A 19,553-nucleotide genomic window follows, 5' to 3' on the forward strand; every position below is an offset into this window, starting at 1 on the left:
CGGAGCCGCAGACGCGCTCGCCCGAGTTCACGCATGAGAACCCACTGGAGACCCGCAACATCTGCTTCTTCTCCACCAACTGCGTGGAAGGTGGGTCCTGGGGGTCCCTGCCGGTGCCGGGGGGTTTCTTGGGGGGGTCCTTGGCTGTGTCACCGCTCCGTGGTTGTGTCACCACTCCCTGGGTTGTGTCACCACTCCCTGGGTTGTGTCACCGCTCCCTGGGTGTGTCACCACTCCCTGGGTTGTGTCACCGCTCCCTGGGTTGTGTCACCGCTCCCTGGGTTGTGTCACCGCTCCCTGGGTGTGTCACCCCCCAGGCACCGCCCGCGGCATCGTCATCTCGACGGGGGACCGCACGGTGATGGGGCGCATCGCGTCGCTGGCCTCGGGGCTGGAGGTGGGCCGCACGCCCATCGCCATGGAGATCGAGCACTTCATCCGCCTCATCACCGGCGTCGCCGTCTTCCTCGGCCTCTCCTTCTTCATCCTCTCCCTCATCCTGGGCTACACGTGGCTGGAGGCCGTCATCTTCCTCATCGGCATCATCGTGGCCAATGTCCCCGAGGGGCTGCTGGCCACCGTCACCGTGAGGGACAAGGGAGCAGAGGGATGGAGTGGGGGGCACTGGTTCTACTGGGAGGGAGGTGATGGGTGCTGGTTCTACTGGGAGGAAGATGATGGGTGCTGGTTCTACTGGGAGGGAGGTGGTGGGTGCTGGTTCTACTGGGAGAGAGGTGGTGGGTGCTGGTTCTCCTGGGAAGGAGGTAATGGGTGCTGGTTCCACTGGGAAGAAGATGATGGGTGCTGGTTCTACTGTGAGGAAGGTGATGGGTGCTGGTTCTACTGGGAAGAAGATTATGGGTGCTGGTTCTATTGGGAGGAAGGTGATGGGTGCTGGTTCTACTGGGAGGGGGGTGATGGGTGATGGTTCTACTGGGAGGAAGGTGATGGGTGATGGTTCTACTGGGAGGAAGACGATGCGCACTAGTTCTACTGGGAGGGAGAAAGATGATGGGTGCTGGTTCTACTGGGAGAGAGGTGGTGGGTGCTGGTTCTACTGGGAGGAAGATGATAGGCACTAGTTCTACTGGGAGAAAGATGATGGGTGCTGGTTCTACTGGGAAGAAGATTATGGGTGCTGGTTCTACTGGGAGGAAGGTGATGGGTGCTGGTTCTACTGGGAGAGAGGTAATGGGTGCTGGTTCTATTGGGAGGAAGATGATGGGCACTGGTTCTACTGGGAGGGAGGTAATGGGTGCTGCTTCTGTTGGGAGGGAGGTGATGGGTGCTGGTTCTATTGGGAGGGAGGTGATGGGTGCTGGTTCTGCTGGTCCAGCGCTGGTTCCCAGCAACGCCCGGTGCTCGCTGACCCCCATGGGTGCCCCCTCGCCCCCCAGGTGTGCCTGACGCTGACGGCCAAGCGCATGGCGCGCAAGAACTGCCTGGTGAAGAACCTGGAGGCCGTGGAGACCTTGGGCTCCACCTCCACCATCTGCTCCGACAAGACCGGCACCCTCACCCAGAACCGCATGACGGTGGCGCACATGTGGTTCGACAACCAGATCCACGAGGCCGACACCACCGAGGACCAGTCAGGTGGGTGGGGGGCACCCCAAACCCCCCCAGGACACCCCTTTTCTCACCCTTGCATCTAGATGTCACCCTCCTGGCACCTCTGGGAGCACCAGGGGTGTCCCCAGCGGAAGATGGGGACTTGGGGTGACTGACGGGGCCGCTGTCCCCCAGGTGCCACCTTCGACAAGCGCTCGCCCACCTGGGCGGCCCTGGCTCGCATCGCCGGGCTCTGCAACCGCGCCGTCTTCAAGCCGGGCCAGGAGAACATCTCCATTTCCAAGGTACCCCCCAGAACCCTCCCCACGGAGAGCAGGGACGGTGGCGGTGTCACCGGTGTCACCCCGAGCGCCTGTCCCCGCAGAGGGACACGGCGGGGGACGCGTCGGAGTCGGCGCTGCTCAAGTGCATCCAGCTCTCCTGCGGCTCCGTCAAGAAGATGCGGGACAAGAACCCCAAAGTCACCGAGATCCCCTTCAACTCCACCAATAAATACCAGGTGTGGGGGGACCGGCGGTGACCGCGGGGACCCCGGGGACGGTCCTGGGGTGCCACGCGGTGCCAGCGTCCCCCGTTGTGCCCGCAGTTGTCCATCCATGAGCGGGAGGACGACCCGCAGGGGCATCTTCTGGTGATGAAAGGGGCACCCGAGCGCATCCTGGACCGCTGCTCCCGCATCCTGCTGCAGGGCCAGGAGCTGCCGCTGGACCCCGAGATGCGCGAGGCCTTTCAGAACGCCTACCTGGAGCTGGGGGGGCTGGGGGAGCGCGTCCTGGGTGAGTAGGGGGTACCGGGGCTGTGGGGCACAGGGCACTGATGGGGAATGTGGGGGATGTTGGAATGTGGGGGATGTGAGGGACATGGGGAGCGTGGGGATGTGGGGGACATGGGGGACGTGGGGATGTGGGGAACATGGGGGACATGGGGATGTGGGGAGATGGGGGACATGGGGGACATGGGGATGTGGGGGACATGGGGGACATAGGGATGTGGGGAACATGGGGGACATGGGGATGTGGGGAGATGGGGGACATGGGAATGTGGGGAACATGGGGGATGTGGGGAACATGGGGGACATGGGGATGTGGGGAGATGGGGGACATGTGGGACGTGGGAATGTGGGGAACATGGGGGATATGGGGAACATGGGGGACATGGGGATGTGGGGGACATGGGGGATATGGGGAACATGGGGGACATAGGGATGTGGGGAACATGGGGGACATGGGGATGTGGGGAGATGGGGGACATGGGAATGTGGGGAACATGGGGGATGTGGGGAACATGGGGGACATGGGGATGTGGGGAGATGGGGGACATGTGGGACGTGGGAATGTGGGGAACATGGGGGATATGGGGAACATGGGGGACATGGGGATGTGGGGAACATGGGGGACTTGAGGACATGGGAACATGTGGAACGTGGGGATGTGGAGAACATGGGGGACATGGGGATATGGGGGACATGGGAGATGTGGGGGACACAGGGGGCGTGGGGATGTCGGGACATGGGGATGTGGGGAACATGGGGATGTGGGGGACATAGGGGGTGTGGGGACATGGTGGCAGGGGGGTGAAGGATGTGGGGGCAAAGGGACATGGGGACAGGGGGATGTGGGTAACATGGGGGCGTAGGGACATGGGCAATGTGGCAGGAGACACGAGACGGGGGGGGAGGGTAAGAACTTGGGGACACTTGGGGACACAGGGGGCACAAGGGACCTGGGGTCAAAGGTGTCACCGGGAGGTCACAGCGAGGATGAGGAGCACCAGGGGAGGGCAGGCGGGGCTCGGGTGTGTCCCCACCCCATCACCCGCCCGTGTCCCCCAGGTTTCTGTCACCTCTACCTGCCCCCGGACAAGTTCCCGCGTGGGTTCAAGTTCGACGCCGACGAGGTGAACTTCCCCACCAGCGACCTCGTCTTCGTGGGGCTCATGTCCATGATCGACCCCCCCCGCGCCGCCGTCCCTGATGCCGTCGGCAAGTGCCGCAGCGCCGGCATCAAGGTGAGACCCCCCCGGCCCCCCTCCCAGGTTGTCACCCCTCTGCGTGCCCCCCCAGTTTGACCATGGTGACCAAGGACCACCCCATGGCTGCCAAGGCCATTGCCAAGCTCCCTTGGGGTTGCCCCATCTCTGCACCTCCTGGGGACCCCCCCAGCGCATTGTGACACCTCTGCGTCCCCCCCCAGGTGATCATGGTGACCGGGGACCACCCCATCACGGCCAAGGCCATTGCCAAGGGCGTGGGGATCATCTCCGAGGGCAATGAGACGGTGGAGGACATCGCGGCGCGGCTCAACATCCCGGTCAGCCAGGTCAACCCCCGGTAGGTGCCACTACCAGGGGGGGAATTGGGGGGTCCCAAGGGTCCAGCCCCCCCAGGTGGGGGCTTATTCCAACCTGTCTTGGTATAAGGATGGTCTAAGCAAGATGACCCCTTCTCCCCCTCAGCCCCTCCGTCTCTCCCCTTCCCACTAAGGACAGGGGATCGGGAGGGAAAGGACAGAGAGAAGAGAGTTGGAAAAATTAACTGTTTTACTAATGCTGCTGGTAAAATAGAGAAAATAATACAAAATATACAAACCCAATGTTGAAAGTCCCGGCAACTGCAGAGCCGGCAGCTGAAGTCCCGGACTGTACTCTCCAGCCAACCGGAGCTGGATTCAGTCCGTCACTGGCCTCAGTTCACAAGCCGGCAGCTGAAGTCCTGGACTGGACTCTCCAGCCAGCCGGAGCTGGATTCAGTCCGTCACTGGCCTCAGTTCATAAGCCGGCAGCTGAAGTCCTGGACTGGACTCTCCAGCCAACCGGAGCTGGATTCACTCCGTCACTGGCCTCAGTTCATAAGCCGGCAGCTGAAGTCCTGGACTGGACTCTCCAGCCAACCGGAGCTGGATTCACTCCGTCACTGGCCTCAGTTCATAAGCCGGCAGCCGAAGTCCTGGACTGGATTCTCCAGCCAATCGGAGCTGGATTCAGTCCGTCACTGGCCTCAGTTCATAAGCTGGCAGCTGAAGTCCCGGACTGGATTCTCCAGCCAACCGGAGCTGGATTCAGTCCGTCACTGGCCTCAGTTCACAAGCCAGCAGCTGAAGTCCCGGACTGGACTCTCCAGCCAACCGGAGCTGGATTCAGTCCGTCACTGGCCTCAGCTCACAAGCCAGCAGCTGAAGTCCTGGACTGGATTCTCCAGCCAAGCGGAGCTGGATTCAGTCTGTCACTGGCCTCAGTTCACAAGCCGGCAGCTGAAGTCCTGGACTGGACTCTCCAGCCAACTGGAGCTGGATTCAGTCCGTCACTGGCCTCAGTTCACAAGCCGGCAGCCGAAGTCCTGGACTGGACTCTCCAGCCAACTGGAGCTGGATTCAGTCCGTCACTGGCCTCAGTTGGCAGGGACAACTCTCAAGGTCCTCTCCTAATGTCACCATAAGGAAACGGGGCGAGATCCTCGTGATCTCCCACTTTTACATGAAGTATCAGGTGAATGGGATGGTGTACTCAGTTGGTCAGGTTTTGGTCCCCAGACCAAAACCACCAGAGTGTTTATTTTGCGTACTCAAGAGCAAGGATAATATAGGACGTGATGCCAGGAAAAGGAGGTCAAGGAGAGGCCAGTGGCCTTCAGACGAGGGCATTAACCTCCGTCCCAAATGCAGGGAGGCCAAGGCCTGCGTGGTGCACGGCTCCGACCTGAAGGACATGAGCTCGGAGCAGCTGGACGAGATCCTCAAGAACCACACGGAGATTGTCTTCGCCCGCACGTCCCCGCAGCAGAAGCTCATCATCGTGGAGGGCTGCCAGCGCCAGGTGGCCCCTGCTGTCCCCATGGCCCCTGCTGTCCCTGTCACCATGACCCTTGCTGCCCCGCGATGTCCCCGTGCACCGTGGTGCCACCACTTCTGTGCTCCGTGTGGTCTCTGTGCCCCACTCCGTCCCCATCCCTGTGCTCCGTGCGGTGCCCCTGGCCCCCTACACCAAGGCGTCCTGGTGGCCCCATGGTGTCCCCATCCCTGTGCCCCATGGTGTCTCCGTCCTCATGTCCGCAGTGCCCCTGTACCCGTGGTGGCCCTGTGGTGGCCCCATGGTGGCCTCATGTCCCATAGTGTCTCCATCCTTCTGCCCACAGTGCCCCTGTCCCCATGGTGGCCCCATGGTGTCCCCATCCCTGTGCCCCATGGTGTCTCCATCCTCATGCCCACAGTGCTCGTGTCCCTATGGTGTCCCTATGGTGTCCCCATGGTGGCCCCATGGTGTCCCCATCCCTGTGCCCCAAGGTGTCTCCATCCTCATGCCTACAGTGCCCCTGTCCCCAGGGTGTCCTGGTGTCCCCATCCCCGTGCCCCAAGGTGTCTCCATCCTCATGCCCACAGTGCTCGTGTCCCTGTGGTGTCCCTATGGTGTCCCCATGGTGTCCCCATGGTGTCTCCATCCTCATGCCCACAGTGCTCTTGCCCCTGTGGTGTCCCTATGGTGTCCCCATGGTGTCCCCATCCCTGTGCCCCAAGGTGTCTCCATCCTCATGCCCACAGTGCCCCTGTCCCCAGGGTGTCCTGGTGTCCCCATCCCCGTGCCCCAAGGTGTCTCCATCCTCATGCCCACAGTGCTCTTGTCCCTGTGGTGTCCCTATGGTGTCTCCATGGTGTCCCCATCCCTGTGCCCCATGGTGTCTCCATCCTCGTGCCCACAGTGCCCCTGTCCCCATGGTGTCCCCATGGTGTCTCCATCCTCATGCCCACAGTGCTCTTGCCCCTGTGGTGTCCCTATGGTGTCTCCATGGTGTCCCCATCTCCGTGCCCCATGGTGTCTCCATCCTCATGCCCACAGTGCTCTTGTCCCTGTGGTGTCCCTATGGTGTCCCCAAGGTGTCTCCATCCTCGTGCCCACAGTGCCCCCATGGTGTCCCCATGGTGTCCCCATGGTGTCTCCATCCTCATGCCCACAGTGCCCCTGTCCCCATGGTGTCCCCATGGTGTCCCCATGGTGTCTCCATCCTTGTGCCCACAGTGCCCCTGTCCCCATGGTGTCCCCATGGTGTCCCCATGGTGTCCCCATGCCCCTCAACACCCCACGCCCCGTCCCCGCGGTTCCTGACCCCCGTGTCCCTAGGGGGCCATCGTGGCGGTGACAGGGGACGGTGTGAACGACTCCCCGGCGCTGAAGAAAGCCGACATCGGCATCGCCATGGGCATCGCCGGCTCCGACGTCTCCAAGCAGGCGGCCGACATGATCCTGCTCGACGACAACTTCGCCTCCATCGTCACCGGCGTGGAGGAAGGTCAGGGATGAACCCATGGGGAGGAGGATGATGATGGGGACACCCCGGTGACACCCCGCTGTCCCCCCCACAAGGCCGCCTGATCTTTGACAACCTGAAGAAGTCGATCGCGTACACGTTGACCAGCAACATCCCCGAGATCACCCCCTTCCTCCTCTTCATCATCGCCAACATCCCGCTGCCCCTGGGCACCGTCACCATCCTCTGCATCGACCTGGGCACCGACATGGTGAGGACGGGGGGTCTCAGGGGGTGACAGGGGGTGACACGGGGGGTGACGGATGCTGGTCCCCCCCAGGTCCCCGCCATCTCGCTGGCCTATGAGGCGGCCGAGAGCGACATCATGAAGCGGCAGCCGCGGAACCCGCGGACGGACAAGCTGGTGAATGAGAGGCTGATCAGCATGGCCTACGGGCAGATCGGTGCGATGGGGGGGACATTCGGACGAGGGGGGGACAGGGGTCTACGGGCAGATTGGTGTGACAGGGGGACACGGGGGACAAGGGGGGACAGGGGTCTATGGGCAGATCGGTGTGACAGGGGGGACAAGGGGGGACAGGGGTCTATGGGCAGATTGGTGCGATGGCGGGGACAGGGGCTTATGGGAAGATCAGTGAGATGGGGACACGGGGGACAGGGGTCTATGGGCAGATCGGTGCGATGAGGGGGACATGGGGACAAGGGGGGACAGGAGCCTATGGGCAGATCGGTGTGACAGGGGGGACAAGGGGGGACAGGGGTCTATGGGCAGATCCGTGTGACACGGGGGACAAGGGGGGACAGGGGTCTATGGGCAGATTGGTGCGACTGGGGGGACGGGGGCTTATGGGCAGATCAGTGAGATGGGGACACGAGGGTCAGGGGGGCAGGGGTCTACGGGCATATCGGTGTGATGGGGAGGACATGGGGGTTGGGGGGCACAAGGGCCTATGGGCAGATCGATGTGATGGGGGGGACACGGGGGACAAGGGGGGACAGGGTCCTATGGGCAGATTGGTGCAATGAGGGGGACACGGGGGATGGGGGGGACAAGGGCCTATGGGCAGATTGATGTGATGGGGACACGGGGGGACAGGGGACACTGGGGACACCGGGCACCCACTGGAGGTGCCAGGGTGACGTCCCCCCAGGTGGCATCAATCCCCAATCCTGGGATGTGATCCCGGTGCTGATCCCCAATCTGGGGGCCAATCCCTGATCTTGGGGTCTGATCTCGATCCTGGTGCCAATCCCTGATCCCTGTATTGATCCCAAATCCCTGTGCTGATCCCTGATCCAAGTGGATCCCAGTGCTGATCTCTGGTCCCGGTGCCAGTCCCAGTGCCAATCCCTGATCCCAGTGCTAATGCTCAATCCCAGTGCAAATCCCTGATCCTGATGCTGATTCTGATCCCGGTGCAAATCCCTGATCCCAGTAATGATCCCCAATCCCAGTCCCAATCCTCAATCCCAGTGCAAATCCCTGACCCTGATTCTGATCCCAGTGCCAATGCCTGATCCCAATGTTGATCCCAGCACTGATCCCCGCTCCCCGTTGTGGATCCCGCAGGGATGATCCAGGCGCTGGGTGGGTTCTTCACCTACTTCGTGATCCTGGCGGAGAACGGGTTCCTGCCCGGGACGCTGGTGGGGATCCGCCTGGCCTGGGACGACCGCTCCACCAACGACCTGGAGGATTCCTACGGCCAGGAGTGGGTGCGTGGGGCCTCCTGCACCCCCCCGTGCACCTCCCGTGCACCCTTGTGCATCCCCATGCACCCCTCGTGTACCCCTGTGCACCCTCATGCATCCCTTGTGCAATGCCATGCACCCATATGCACCCTTGTGCATCCCTTGTGCACCCCTGTGTACCCCTCATGTACCCTTGTGCATCCCTTGTACACCCCCATGCACCCCTCATGTACCCCCATGCACCCTCGTGCATCCCGTGTACACCCCCAAGCACCTCTTGTGTGCCCCCCGCGCACCCCTCATGTACCCCCGTGCACCCCCATGCACCCCCAGTGCACCCCCATGCACCCCTAATGTACCCCTCATGTACCCCCGTGCACCTCCATGCACCCCCGGTGCACCCTCATGCACCCCTAATGTACCCCCGTGCACCCGTGTGCACCCCCATGCACCCCCTGTGCACACCCATGCACCCCTAATGTACCCCCGTGCACCCCCATGCACCCCTAATGTACCCCCGTGCACCTCCATGCACCCCCTATGCACCTCCATGCACCCCTAATGTACCGCCGTGCACCCCCATGCACCCCTAATGTACCCCCGTGCACCTCCATGCACCCCCTATGCACCTCCATGCACCCCTAATGTACCCCTGTGCACCCCCATGCACCCCTAATGTACCCCCGTGCACCCCCATGCACCCCCACTGCACCCCCATGCACCCCTAATGTACCCCCATGCACACCCATGCACCCCCATGCACCCCCTGTGCACCCCCATGCACCCCTAATGTACCCCCGTGCACCCCCATGCACCCCCGCTGCACCCCCATGCACCCCTAATGTACCCCCATGCACCCCCTGTGCACCCCCATGCACCCCTAATGTACCCCCGTGCACCCCCATGCACCCCCTATGCACCCCCATGCACCCCTAATGTACCCCCGTGCACCCCCATGCACCCCCTATGCACCCCCATGCACCCCTAATGTACCCCCGTGCACCTCCATGCACCCCCTGTGCACCCCCATGCACCCCTAATGTACCCCCGTGCACCCCCATGCACCCCCTGTGCACCCCCATGCACCCCTAATGTACCCCCGTGCACCCCCATGCACCTCCTGTGCACCCCCATGCACCCCTAATGTACCCCCGTGCACCCTTGTGCAACCCCATGCGCCCCCATGCACCCTCATTAACCCTTTGCACACCCTTGCACGCTCATGCACCCGCACCATGCGTGCTTGTGCGTGCTCCCCCATGCACAGGGGGGTCCAGGGGGGGTCCCACTGAGTCCGTGTTCCCCCCCCAGACGTACGAGCAGCGCAAGGTGGTGGAGTTCACGTGCCACACGGCGTTCTTCGCCAGCATCGTGGTGGTGCAATGGGCCGACCTCATCATCTGCAAGACCCGCCGCAACTCCGTCTTCCAGCAGGGCATGAAGTGGGTGACCCCCCCCTCCCCAAAACCCCAGCACCTATGGGTGCCCCCCACCCAACACCCACCCCCCTATGGTGCTGTTTTCCCGTAGGAACAAGATCCTGATTTTCGGGTTGCTGGAGGAGACGGCGTTGGCCGCGTTCCTGTCCTATTGCCCCGGCATGGGGGTGGCCCTGCGCATGTACCCCCTTAAGTGAGTCCGGGAGGATGGGGGGCGCCCCCCCACCCATGGGTGCCCCCCACTAACGCTGCCCCCCCCCCCCCCTAGGGTCACCTGGTGGTTCTGCGCCTTCCCCTATAGCCTCCTCATCTTCGCCTACGACGAGGTGCGCAAGCTCATCCTGCGCCGCTATCCCGGCGGTGAGTGACCCCCCCGGTGTGACCCCCCCACGGGTATCACCCCCCTCGGGTGGGCATCGCTCCCCCCTGCACCCCTAAACCCCCCCCAGATTGGGCTTTTGCACCCCAAAATCATCGCTGCTCCCCCCAAACTGGCCCAGCCCCCGACCCCCCCATGTTGGTTTGCTGCCCCCCCCCAACCCACCCTCAGGGCTGGTTTCACCCCAAGAAGTGGGGTCCACCTAGGGAGGGGTTGGGGGGTACCCAGGGTGGGTGGGGGCACCCATGGGGGGTGGGGAGACATGGGGACCCCCATGCAAAAAGAGGATCCCCAGGAGAGATGGGGGGACACCCCCAGAACCTGGCGGGGGGGACACCCTCCGTTTCACCCCACTGACACCCCCCCTTTTGCAGGCTGGGTGGAGAAGGAGACCTACTATTAAATACCCGTGCGGCCCCCCATCACCCCACCCTGCACCCCCCTACTAACCCCGGGGGCACAGCGTGGGGGGGTCGTCTCCCCCCCCCGGTCAGGGGGGGACCCAGGAGTGCGTGAGGCGCCCCACGGAGCACCCGGACCCCCCCACACACACCCCAACTTCAGAGCAATAAACCAGTTTAACCCTTTTGTGCACTGGTCTGTGCTGGGGGGGGGCTCTGAGGGGGGGGGGCAGAGGGACCATGGAGGGGGGGTTGGGGTGCTGAGTCAGCAGCGCGGGGGGGGGGCGCAGGCTCCGGTTTCGCCGCCGCCGGGTTTGGGTGTCACCCCAGGTTAAAAATAAGGCGGATCCGAGTCAGGGTCACCCGAAACCGGGGAGGGGGGGGGACAAGGACCCCCCCTGTGCCCGCTGGCACCTTGTGGGGGGGTTTCCGGGCACCCCAATTCCCAGCACACTGGGGTGTCCCCCCAATAATGGGGGTCCCGTCTCTAGTGGTTCCTTGGCTCTCCCCCCAAGTTCGGGAGTGGCCATGGGGGGGTCCGACCCCCCCAGCCCGGGGGGATCCGCTTCCCCGCGCTCAGCAGAGCGGGTGGTCACCCGATCCCAGGGGACACAGGTGACAATAATCCCGCGTCCCCCCCGCTATGACAGAGCGGGGCAGCTGGTGGCTGTGGGGCTGGGGGGGGGTCCCTGCGCTGGGGGGGGCACCCGGACCCCCATCTTGCTGCCCTCAGGGCCAGCTCGGGGGTGTCCCTGTCCCCAAGCAGGGGCTCTGGGGACCCCAAAGCGGGGGACACTGCTCACGGCTCCTTATTTTTAGCCCCCCCCGACTCTTCTTTCATGGCTTAATATGGAGCTGGAGCGGGCGGCGGGGACAAAAGGGACAGGAGGGGACAGGGGGAGACGGGGCTGAGCCCCCCGCCGGACCCTGCGGGTCCTGAGCCCGCCCCGTGCCCCGGGGGGGTCGGGGGATCAGGGTGTCACTGCCCCCCCGTTGTGCCTTAAGCCACCCCGGGGCTGGGAAGGGGACAGGTGTCCGTGTGTCCCCGCCCGGCTGTGTCCGTCTGTCCCCTCCTGACCGGGCCGGAAGGGGCCGTGTCTGTCCCTGTCACCCCCTACTAGGACCAAGCAAGGGTTGTTTGTCCGTCCCCTGCGCCGCTCCAGTCGGGCTCCGTCTGTCTGTCTGTCCGTCCATCCATCCCCGGACACGAGGGAATCCGTCTGTCTGTCCCCGAGGCTGTGTCCGTCTGTCCCCCAGGCTGTGTCTGTCTGTCCGTCCCTCTCCAGGAGCTGTCCGTCCGTCTGTCTCTCTGCCCCCGGAGCTGTCTGTCCGTCCCCTGGCTGTGCGCCCATCCCCGCTCGTCCACCCGTCCCATCCGCATCTGTCCGTCTGTCTGGCAGTCCCACCCCCGTCTGTCCGTCCCCCTCTGCAGGTCCGTGGGTCCCCCCCCCCATCCCCCGCCGTCTGTCCGTCCGTGTCCGTCTTTCCTCCCCCCCTACTCCGGGCCATGGGGCCGTGGGGGTGGGCGCTGGCGCTGCTGGCCCTGGGGACCGCGATCCCGGGGGGGTCCCCGGGGGGGGGTCTCGACTTCCCCACGTACGACGGGGCGGACCGAGTGGTGCCCGTGACCCTGCGCAATTACCGGGCGCTGCTGAAGCGGTTCCCGGTGCTGGCGCTGCTGCACCGGCCCCCCCCAGCGGGGGACCGGGGGGCCCAGCGACACCACGACATGGAGGAGCTGGTCCTGGAGGTGGGCACGGGGGACACGGTGGGGGACCCTGCGGGGCGCTGGGGACACAGGGGGACATGCAGCGGCACTGGGGAAGTGGTGGTTGTGGGGAGCTGGGGACGCTGGTGGGGACTGGGGGATGCTGGTGGCACCAGAGACACTGGTGCGGATTGGGAGATGCTGGTGGTTGCACCCGTGTGGCACTGGGGACACTGGTGGGGACTGGGAGATGCTGGTGGGACTGGGGGTTGCACCCAGGTGGCGCCGGGGATAATGGTGGGGACTGGGGGGTGCTGGTGGCTGCATCCAGGGGACACTGGGGACACTGGTGGGGACAGGGGGATGCTGGTGGCTGCACTCAGGTGGCACTGGGAACACTGGTGGGGCACTGGGACACTGGTGGGGAATGGGGGATGCTGGTGGTTGCACCCATGTGGCACTGGGGCCACTGGTGGGGACAGGGGGATGCTGGTGGCTGCACCCATGTGGCACTGGGAACACTGGTGGGGCACTGTGACACTGGTGAGGACTGGGTGATGCTGATGGTTGCACCCATGTGGCACTGGGGACACTGGTGGGGCACTGGGACACTGGTGGGGAATGGGGGATGCTGGTGGCTGCATCCAGGGGACACTGGGGACACTGGTGGGGACTGGGGGATGCTGGTGGCTGCATCCAGGGGACACTGGGGACACTGGTGGGGCACTGTGACACTGGTGGGGAATGGGGGATGCTGGTGGCTGCATCCAGGGGACACTGGGGACACTGGTGGGGACAGGGGGATGCTGGTGGCTGCACTCAGGTGGCACTGGGAACACTGGTGGGGCACTGGGACACTGGTGGGGACTGGGGGATGCTGGTGGTTGCACCCATGTGGCACTGGGGCCACTGGTGAGGACTGGGGAATGCTGGTGGCTGCACCCATGTGGCACTGGGAACACTGGTGGGGCACTGTGACACTGGTGGGGACTGGGGGATGCTGGTGGTTGCACCCATGTGGCACTGGGAACACTGGTGGGGCACTGGGACACTGGTGGGGAATGGGGGATGCTGGTGGCTGCATCCAGGGGACACTGGGGACACTGGTGGGGACAGGGGGATGCTGGTGGCTGCACCCATGTGGCACTGGGGACACTGGTGGGAACTAGGGGCCACTGGTGGGACAGGCACCAGCATCCATGTGGCACTGGGGCCACTTTAGGGACCAGGGGATGCTGGTGGGACATGGACTAAGGCACCAGCACCCACATCATACTGGGGACACTGGTGGGGACAAAGGGACGGTGGGGACGGCTGGTGTCCCCAGCGCCATGTCCCCGCAGCTGGCAGCCCAGGTGCTGGAGGACAAGGGGGTCGGATTCGGCCTCGTCGACTCCAAGAAGGACACAGTCCTGGCCAAAAAGCTGGGTAAGGGTGAACCCCCCAGGCACAGGGACCCCCCAGATCCCCCCCCCCACCCAGGCACAGGGACCCCCCCCAGCTCCCCAAACCTGTCACAGGGACCCCCTGACCCCCCAGGGCTGACGGAGGAGGACAGCATCTACGTGTTCAAGGAGGACGAGGTGATCGAGTACGACGGGGAGCTGGCGGCTGACACGTTGGTGGAGTTCCTGCTGGATGTGAGCCCCCCCATCCCATCCAGGACCCCCCCCAACCTCCACCCCCATCACTATCCCAGGGGGGAACCCAGGAGTCCGAGTCCCCGAACCCCCTTTGTGTGACTGGGGGGACCCAGGAGTCCTGACCCCTCACAGTCCTGACCCACCCCGGGCAGCCCCCCCCTGATTCGGGGGGGTCCATGGGGACCCTGGTGCTGCCCCCAGGTGCTGGAGGACCCTGTGGAGCTCATCGAGGGTGAGCACGAGCTCCAGGCCTTCGAGAACATTGAGGATGACCCCAAACTCATTGGCTACTTCAAGAACGAGGACTCAGAATGTACATGGGGCTGGGGCAGCTCCTGGTGTCCCCTCCTGTGTCCCCCTGTCCCCTCCATACCCCCCAGCACCACGGCCACAGCCCCCAATCCATCAGCCATTTGCTTGTCCATCCATCCATCCATCCATCCACCCATCCATCCATCCATCCATCCACCCATCCCTCCATCCATCCATCTCTCCATCCATCCATCCATCCATCCATCCATCCCTCCATCCATCCACCCATCCATCCATCCATCCATCCATCCATCCATCCATCCATCTCTCCATCCATCCATCCATCCCTCCATCCATCCATCCATCCATCCATCCACCCATCCACCCATCCATCCATCTCTCCATCCCTCCATCCACCCATCCATCCATCCATCCATCCCTCTGTCCATCCCTCCATCCATCCATCCCTCCATCCATCCATCCATCCCTTCATCCATCCCTTCATCCATCCATCCATCCACCCACCCATCCATCCATCCATCCACCCATCCCTCTGTCCATCCCTCCATCCATCCATCCCTCCATCCATCCATCCATCCCTTCATCCATCCCTTCATCCATCCATCCATCCACCCACCCATCCATCCATCCATCCACCCATCCCTCTGTCCATCCCTCCATCCATCCATCCCTCCATCCACCCATCCCTCTGTCCATCCCTCCATCCATCCATCCCTCCATCCATCCATCCATCCCTTCATCCATCCATCCACCCATCCATCCATCCATCCATCCACCCATCCATCCCTCCATCCCTCCATCCCTCCATCCACCTATTCATCCATCCATCCATCCATCCCTCCATCCACCCATCCATCCTTCTGTCCATCCCTCCATCCATCCCTCTGCCTGTCCCTTCACGAGGCACCAACTCTGACTGTGGGGCTGGGGGGCTCCTTCTGGAGCCAGAGCCCCCCAGGACAGACCAGGGCTGGGGGGGCTGGTGCCGGATCCTGGTGCCGGATCCTGGTGCCGGATCGCGGTGCCGGCTCCCAGTTCTGGTACCAGCCCCATCCTCGTCCCCCCAGACTTCAAGGCCTTTGAGGCAGCAGCAGAGGAATTCCACCCCTACATCTCCTTCTTCGCCACCTTCGACAGCAAGGTGGGTCGAGGGTCCTGGGGGGGGCTCGGGGACCCCAACCTTCCTTTGGGGGTGCTCAGAGACCCCCAACCCCCAGACAGCCAAGAAGTTGACGCTGAAGCTGAATGAGATCGACTTCTACGAGCCCTTCATGGAGGAGCCGGTGACCATCCCCGGGCGGCCCAGCAGCAAGGAGGAGATTGTGGCCTTCGTGGAGGAGCACAAGCGGTGGGGGCCCCCGAGACCCCCACCCTCACATAGTGTCCCCAGGGGTGCTGGGGGGACCGGGAGCCACGGGAGGTGGTTGCCATGGGAGATGGTTACCATGGGGAGGGGTTGCCTTGGGAGATATGGTTGCCATGGGAGATGTGGTTGCCATGGGAAAGTGGTTGCCATGGGAGATGGTTGCCAGGGGAGATGGTTGCCATGGGAGATGTGGTTGCCATGAGAAAGTGGTTGCCATGGGAGATGTGGTTGCTATGGGATATGTGGTTACCATAGGAGAGTGGTTGCCATGGGAGGTGGTTGCCATGGGAGATGGTTACCATGAGGAGAGGTTGCCTTGGGAGATATGGTTGCCATGGGAGATGTGGTTGCCATGGGAAAGTGGTTGCCATGGGAGATGGTTGCCAGGGGAGATGGTTGCCATGGGAAATATGGTTGCCATGGGAAATATGGTTGCCATGAGAAAGTGGTTGCCATGGGAGATGTGGTTGCTATGGGATATATGGTTACCATAGGAGAGTGGTTACCATGGGAGGTGGTTGCCATGGGAGATGGTTACCATGGGGAGGGGTTGCCTTGGGAGATATGGTTGCCATGGGAGATGGTTGCCAGGGGAGATGGTTGCCATGGGAAATAGGGTTGCCATGAGAAAGTGGTTGCCATGGGAGATGTGGTTGCTATGGGATATGTTGTTACCATAGGAGAGTGGTTGCCATGGGAGGTGGTTGCCATGGGAGGTGGTTGCGGTTGCCATGGGAGATGGTTGCCATGGGGAGGCAGTTGCCAAGGGGGATAGTTGCCACGGGAGACCATTGCCTTGGGAAGGTGTTTGCCATGGGGAAGTGATTGCCATGGGTGGTGGTTGCCATGGAGACAGGTTGCCAAGGGCGGATGGTTGTTACAGCAGACCGTTGCCATGGGGAGGCAGTTGCCATGGGAAAGTGATTGCCATGGGTGGTGGTTGCCATGGAGACAGGTTGCCAAGGGGGGGTGGTTGTTACAGCAGACCGTTGCCATGGGGAGGCGGTTGCCATGGGGACAGGTTGCCATGGGGAGGCGGTTGCCATGGGGACCGCTGACTGCCAGGGCATCCGCAGCCGCGGGGATGGGGGATATCAGGGGTGGGGAAGACCGGAGGGGGGGGGCACCCAGAGCCCAGTGGGGCCCGAGCCCCCCAATCCGCTCCCCCTGTCCCCAGTCCCTGCGGTGACATGAGTTTGTGAGGTCTCAGGGGTGGGGGCGGTTCTGGGGGTGCCGGGGGGTGTTGGGGGGCGGCCGACACCCCCCGGGCCGTGGGAGGGGCGGGCAGGGCAGGGTTAAACCCGAGCGCTGCCGGGATGTTCCGCAGCCTTAATCCCCCCCCGGATCAACCTGCCCCCCCCGCCGCGGCCTCAATCCCGCTGGAGATGGGGGGATAGAGGGACCCTGCATGTCCCCCCCCCACTGCGAAGTGCCGGTGGTGTTGGGGGGCTCAGCCCCCAACCTGTGCCCCCCACCCCTCCAGATCCATCCCGGGTGTCCTGCCCCTCCCCCCCCGCCCCCAGCTGCTGCCCCCCCATCTGAGCAGCCCCACAGTTGCACAGCAGAGCTTGGGGATGGGGGGGCAGCATCTCGGGGTGGGGGGGGAGGAATTGGGCGGGTTTGGGGGTGTCCCTCACTGTCCCCCATCTCACAGGGCGACCCTGCGGAAACTCAAACCTGAGAGCATGTACGAGACCTGGGTGAGAGTTGGGGGAGAGGGATTGGGGGGGGTCCTGCCCGCATCACCTTGACCCCCAGGGAGCCCCCCCACCCAATTGGTGACACCGGCCCGTGTCCCCCCAGGAGGATGACATGGATGGGATCCACATCGTGGCCTTCGCAGAGGAGGATGATCCGGGTGAGAGAGGGGCCCAGGGGGAGTCAAGGAGTCCAGGGGGTGTCCTGGTGTCCCCCAACCCCCATTCCCCCCCCCCACAGACGGGTTTGAGTTCCTGGAGATCCTGAAGGACGTGGCCCAGGACAACACGGACAACCCCGACCTCAGCATCATCTGGATCGACCCAGGCGATTTCCCACTGGTACTGGCCCCCTGGTGGGGGGGGACACCCCACATGACCCCTCCCAGTGCTGGGAGGTGGCCATGGGGGGGTCTGACCCATGTGTGTGTCCCCCCACAGCTCATTCCCTACTGGGAGAAAACCTTCAACATCGACCTGTCCCGGCCCCAGATTGGGGTGGTCAATGTCACTGATGTGAGTGTCCCCCCACCCCGGGACCCCTGATATGTCCCCCCCTCGAGGACCCCTGATATGTCCCCCCACGAGGACCCCAGACGTGTCCCCCCATGAGGACTCCAGACGTGTCCCCCCCATGCCAGCCAGTGTCACCCAATCCCAACAGGCTCAGCATCTGGGAGTCAGGGTCCCAGTCTGTCCTGTACCCAAGTGTCCCATGTCCCCTCCCACGGCCGGTGCCCCCCCCACCCTGTCCCCTGCCTGTCCCACGTCCCCCCCACGGTGTCCCCAGGCTGACAGCGTGTGGCTGGAGATGGCGGACGAGGAGGATCTGCCGGGTCCCGAGGAGCTGGAGGGGTGGCTGGAGGACGTGCTGGCTGGGGACATCAACACCGAGGACGACGACGAGGACGATGATGATGATGATGATGACGATGATGATGACGATGATGAAGATGAAGATGATGACGATGACGACTAGGCCTTGCGCTGGACTTCTGCTCCCAGCCCTGGCCCTGTGCAAGACATTAAAGTCCCCAAAGAACCACATTGTGTCACCAAGTGGGGGGACAGGGGGACTGGAGACACCCCAGATGTGGATGAGAAATCCTAGTGGGGGAGGGGTGTTTCCGTGGGGCTTCCTGGAGGGACAGTGACACTCACGGGGACATGGACACTCGTGGGTGTCCCACTGTGCCCCTTCCCTGGGGTGACGGTCCCAGGCAGGGACCCCAAAAGAACGGGGAGCGGGGGGTGGGATGAAGGATCGGTGTTCCCACTCAGCCACCCACGGTCCCCGCGGGGCGGGGCGGCTCCCCGGCCCCGCCCAGCTAAGCCCCGCCCCCGCAGCCCCGCCCAGCTAAGCCCCGCCCAGCTAAGCCCCGCCCCGCTGCTCAGAGCGGCAGCACCGCGATCCAGAGCGGCCGCACCGGCACCGGCACCGCCACCGGCACCGCCCCAGCCGGCCGGTAAGTGCGGGGCTGCGCGGGCACCGGCGGCTCCCGCGGGCACACGGGACCGCGAGCGGAACCGCGGCCGGATGCAGGTGGCGGCCGCCGCCATCCGGTCCCGCTCCCGATCACGGTCCCGATCGCGATCGCGGTCGCGGTCCCGGTCCCCTCAGCCGGGCAGTGGCCGCGGTAGTGACCCCCCCGTCCGGTACTAGACATCCCCCCCGCCCTGGTAATGCCCCCCCCGCCCCGGTAACGCGCGATGCCCCGCCCCGGCCGTGGCCAGGAAGGGGTTAACGGCTCCGGTGCTACCGGAGGTGCCAGGACACCCCCCCCCCGCCGGTGCCTCCCCCTCCGCCCGCCTCTTCCACTTCCCCTTTCACTCCCCTGGGGGGACGCGAACCCGTGACCTGCGGGGGAGGGAGTTGGGGGGGTTGTCCGGGCCCGCCGGTCCACGCGGTGCCACCCGGTCCCGGCCCCCACGCGGGACACGGGGTTCGCCATCCCCACCCGATCCCGATGCTCCCCCCGGTTCCCCCATCCCCACCCGAGACCCGGCGTGTTCCTCATCCCCCGTGGATGCCACCCGGGCCCCGTGGGACGCGGGGTCCCCCCACCCGCGCCCCATCCCCACGCTGCCACCCAGTGCTCCCAGTGCCGCCCAGTAACCGCGGAGCG

General features: G+C 64.2%; 2 protein-coding genes across 2 annotated transcripts in view; both read left to right on the forward strand.

The window, feature by feature from the left end:
- The window catches only part of LOC308050887 (sodium/potassium-transporting ATPase subunit alpha-2-like), a gene marked incomplete at both ends in the record, with an annotated part of 15,161 nt that extends 4,419 nt beyond the window's left edge, over window positions 1-10,742 (forward strand). Inside the window, 17 exon segments of the mRNA XM_080361102.1 lie at window positions 6-90; window positions 318-586; window positions 1,398-1,596; window positions 1,747-1,856; window positions 1,937-2,071; window positions 2,159-2,348; window positions 3,404-3,579; window positions 3,765-3,901; window positions 5,232-5,382; window positions 6,682-6,850; window positions 6,925-7,079; window positions 7,149-7,272; window positions 8,400-8,545; window positions 9,833-9,963; window positions 10,052-10,153; window positions 10,229-10,320; window positions 10,714-10,742. Of these exon segments, the coding sequence (XP_080217228.1) occupies window positions 6-90; window positions 318-586; window positions 1,398-1,596; window positions 1,747-1,856; window positions 1,937-2,071; window positions 2,159-2,348; window positions 3,404-3,579; window positions 3,765-3,901; window positions 5,232-5,382; window positions 6,682-6,850; window positions 6,925-7,079; window positions 7,149-7,272; window positions 8,400-8,545; window positions 9,833-9,963; window positions 10,052-10,153; window positions 10,229-10,320; window positions 10,714-10,742 (2,400 nt within the window).
- A 1,505-nt stretch (window positions 10,743-12,247) lies between these two features.
- On the forward strand, window positions 12,248-18,406 carry CASQ1 (calsequestrin 1; the record flags this gene model as incomplete). Its single annotated transcript, XM_080361103.1, has 11 exons — window positions 12,248-12,490; window positions 13,792-13,876; window positions 13,988-14,088; window positions 14,293-14,404; window positions 15,432-15,505; window positions 15,582-15,712; window positions 17,385-17,430; window positions 17,534-17,588; window positions 17,669-17,769; window positions 17,869-17,943; window positions 18,218-18,406. The coding sequence occupies 11 exons, from the start codon at window positions 12,248-12,250 to the stop codon at window positions 18,404-18,406; spliced, it is 1,212 nt and encodes a 403-aa protein (XP_080217229.1).
- Window positions 18,407-19,553: the final 1,147 nt, after the last annotated feature.

The sequence above is a fragment of the Nesoenas mayeri genome, assembly GCF_963082525.1.
Source record: "Nesoenas mayeri genome assembly, chromosome: 30".
NCBI classification, from domain to species: Eukaryota; Metazoa; Chordata; class Aves; order Columbiformes; family Columbidae; genus Nesoenas; species Nesoenas mayeri.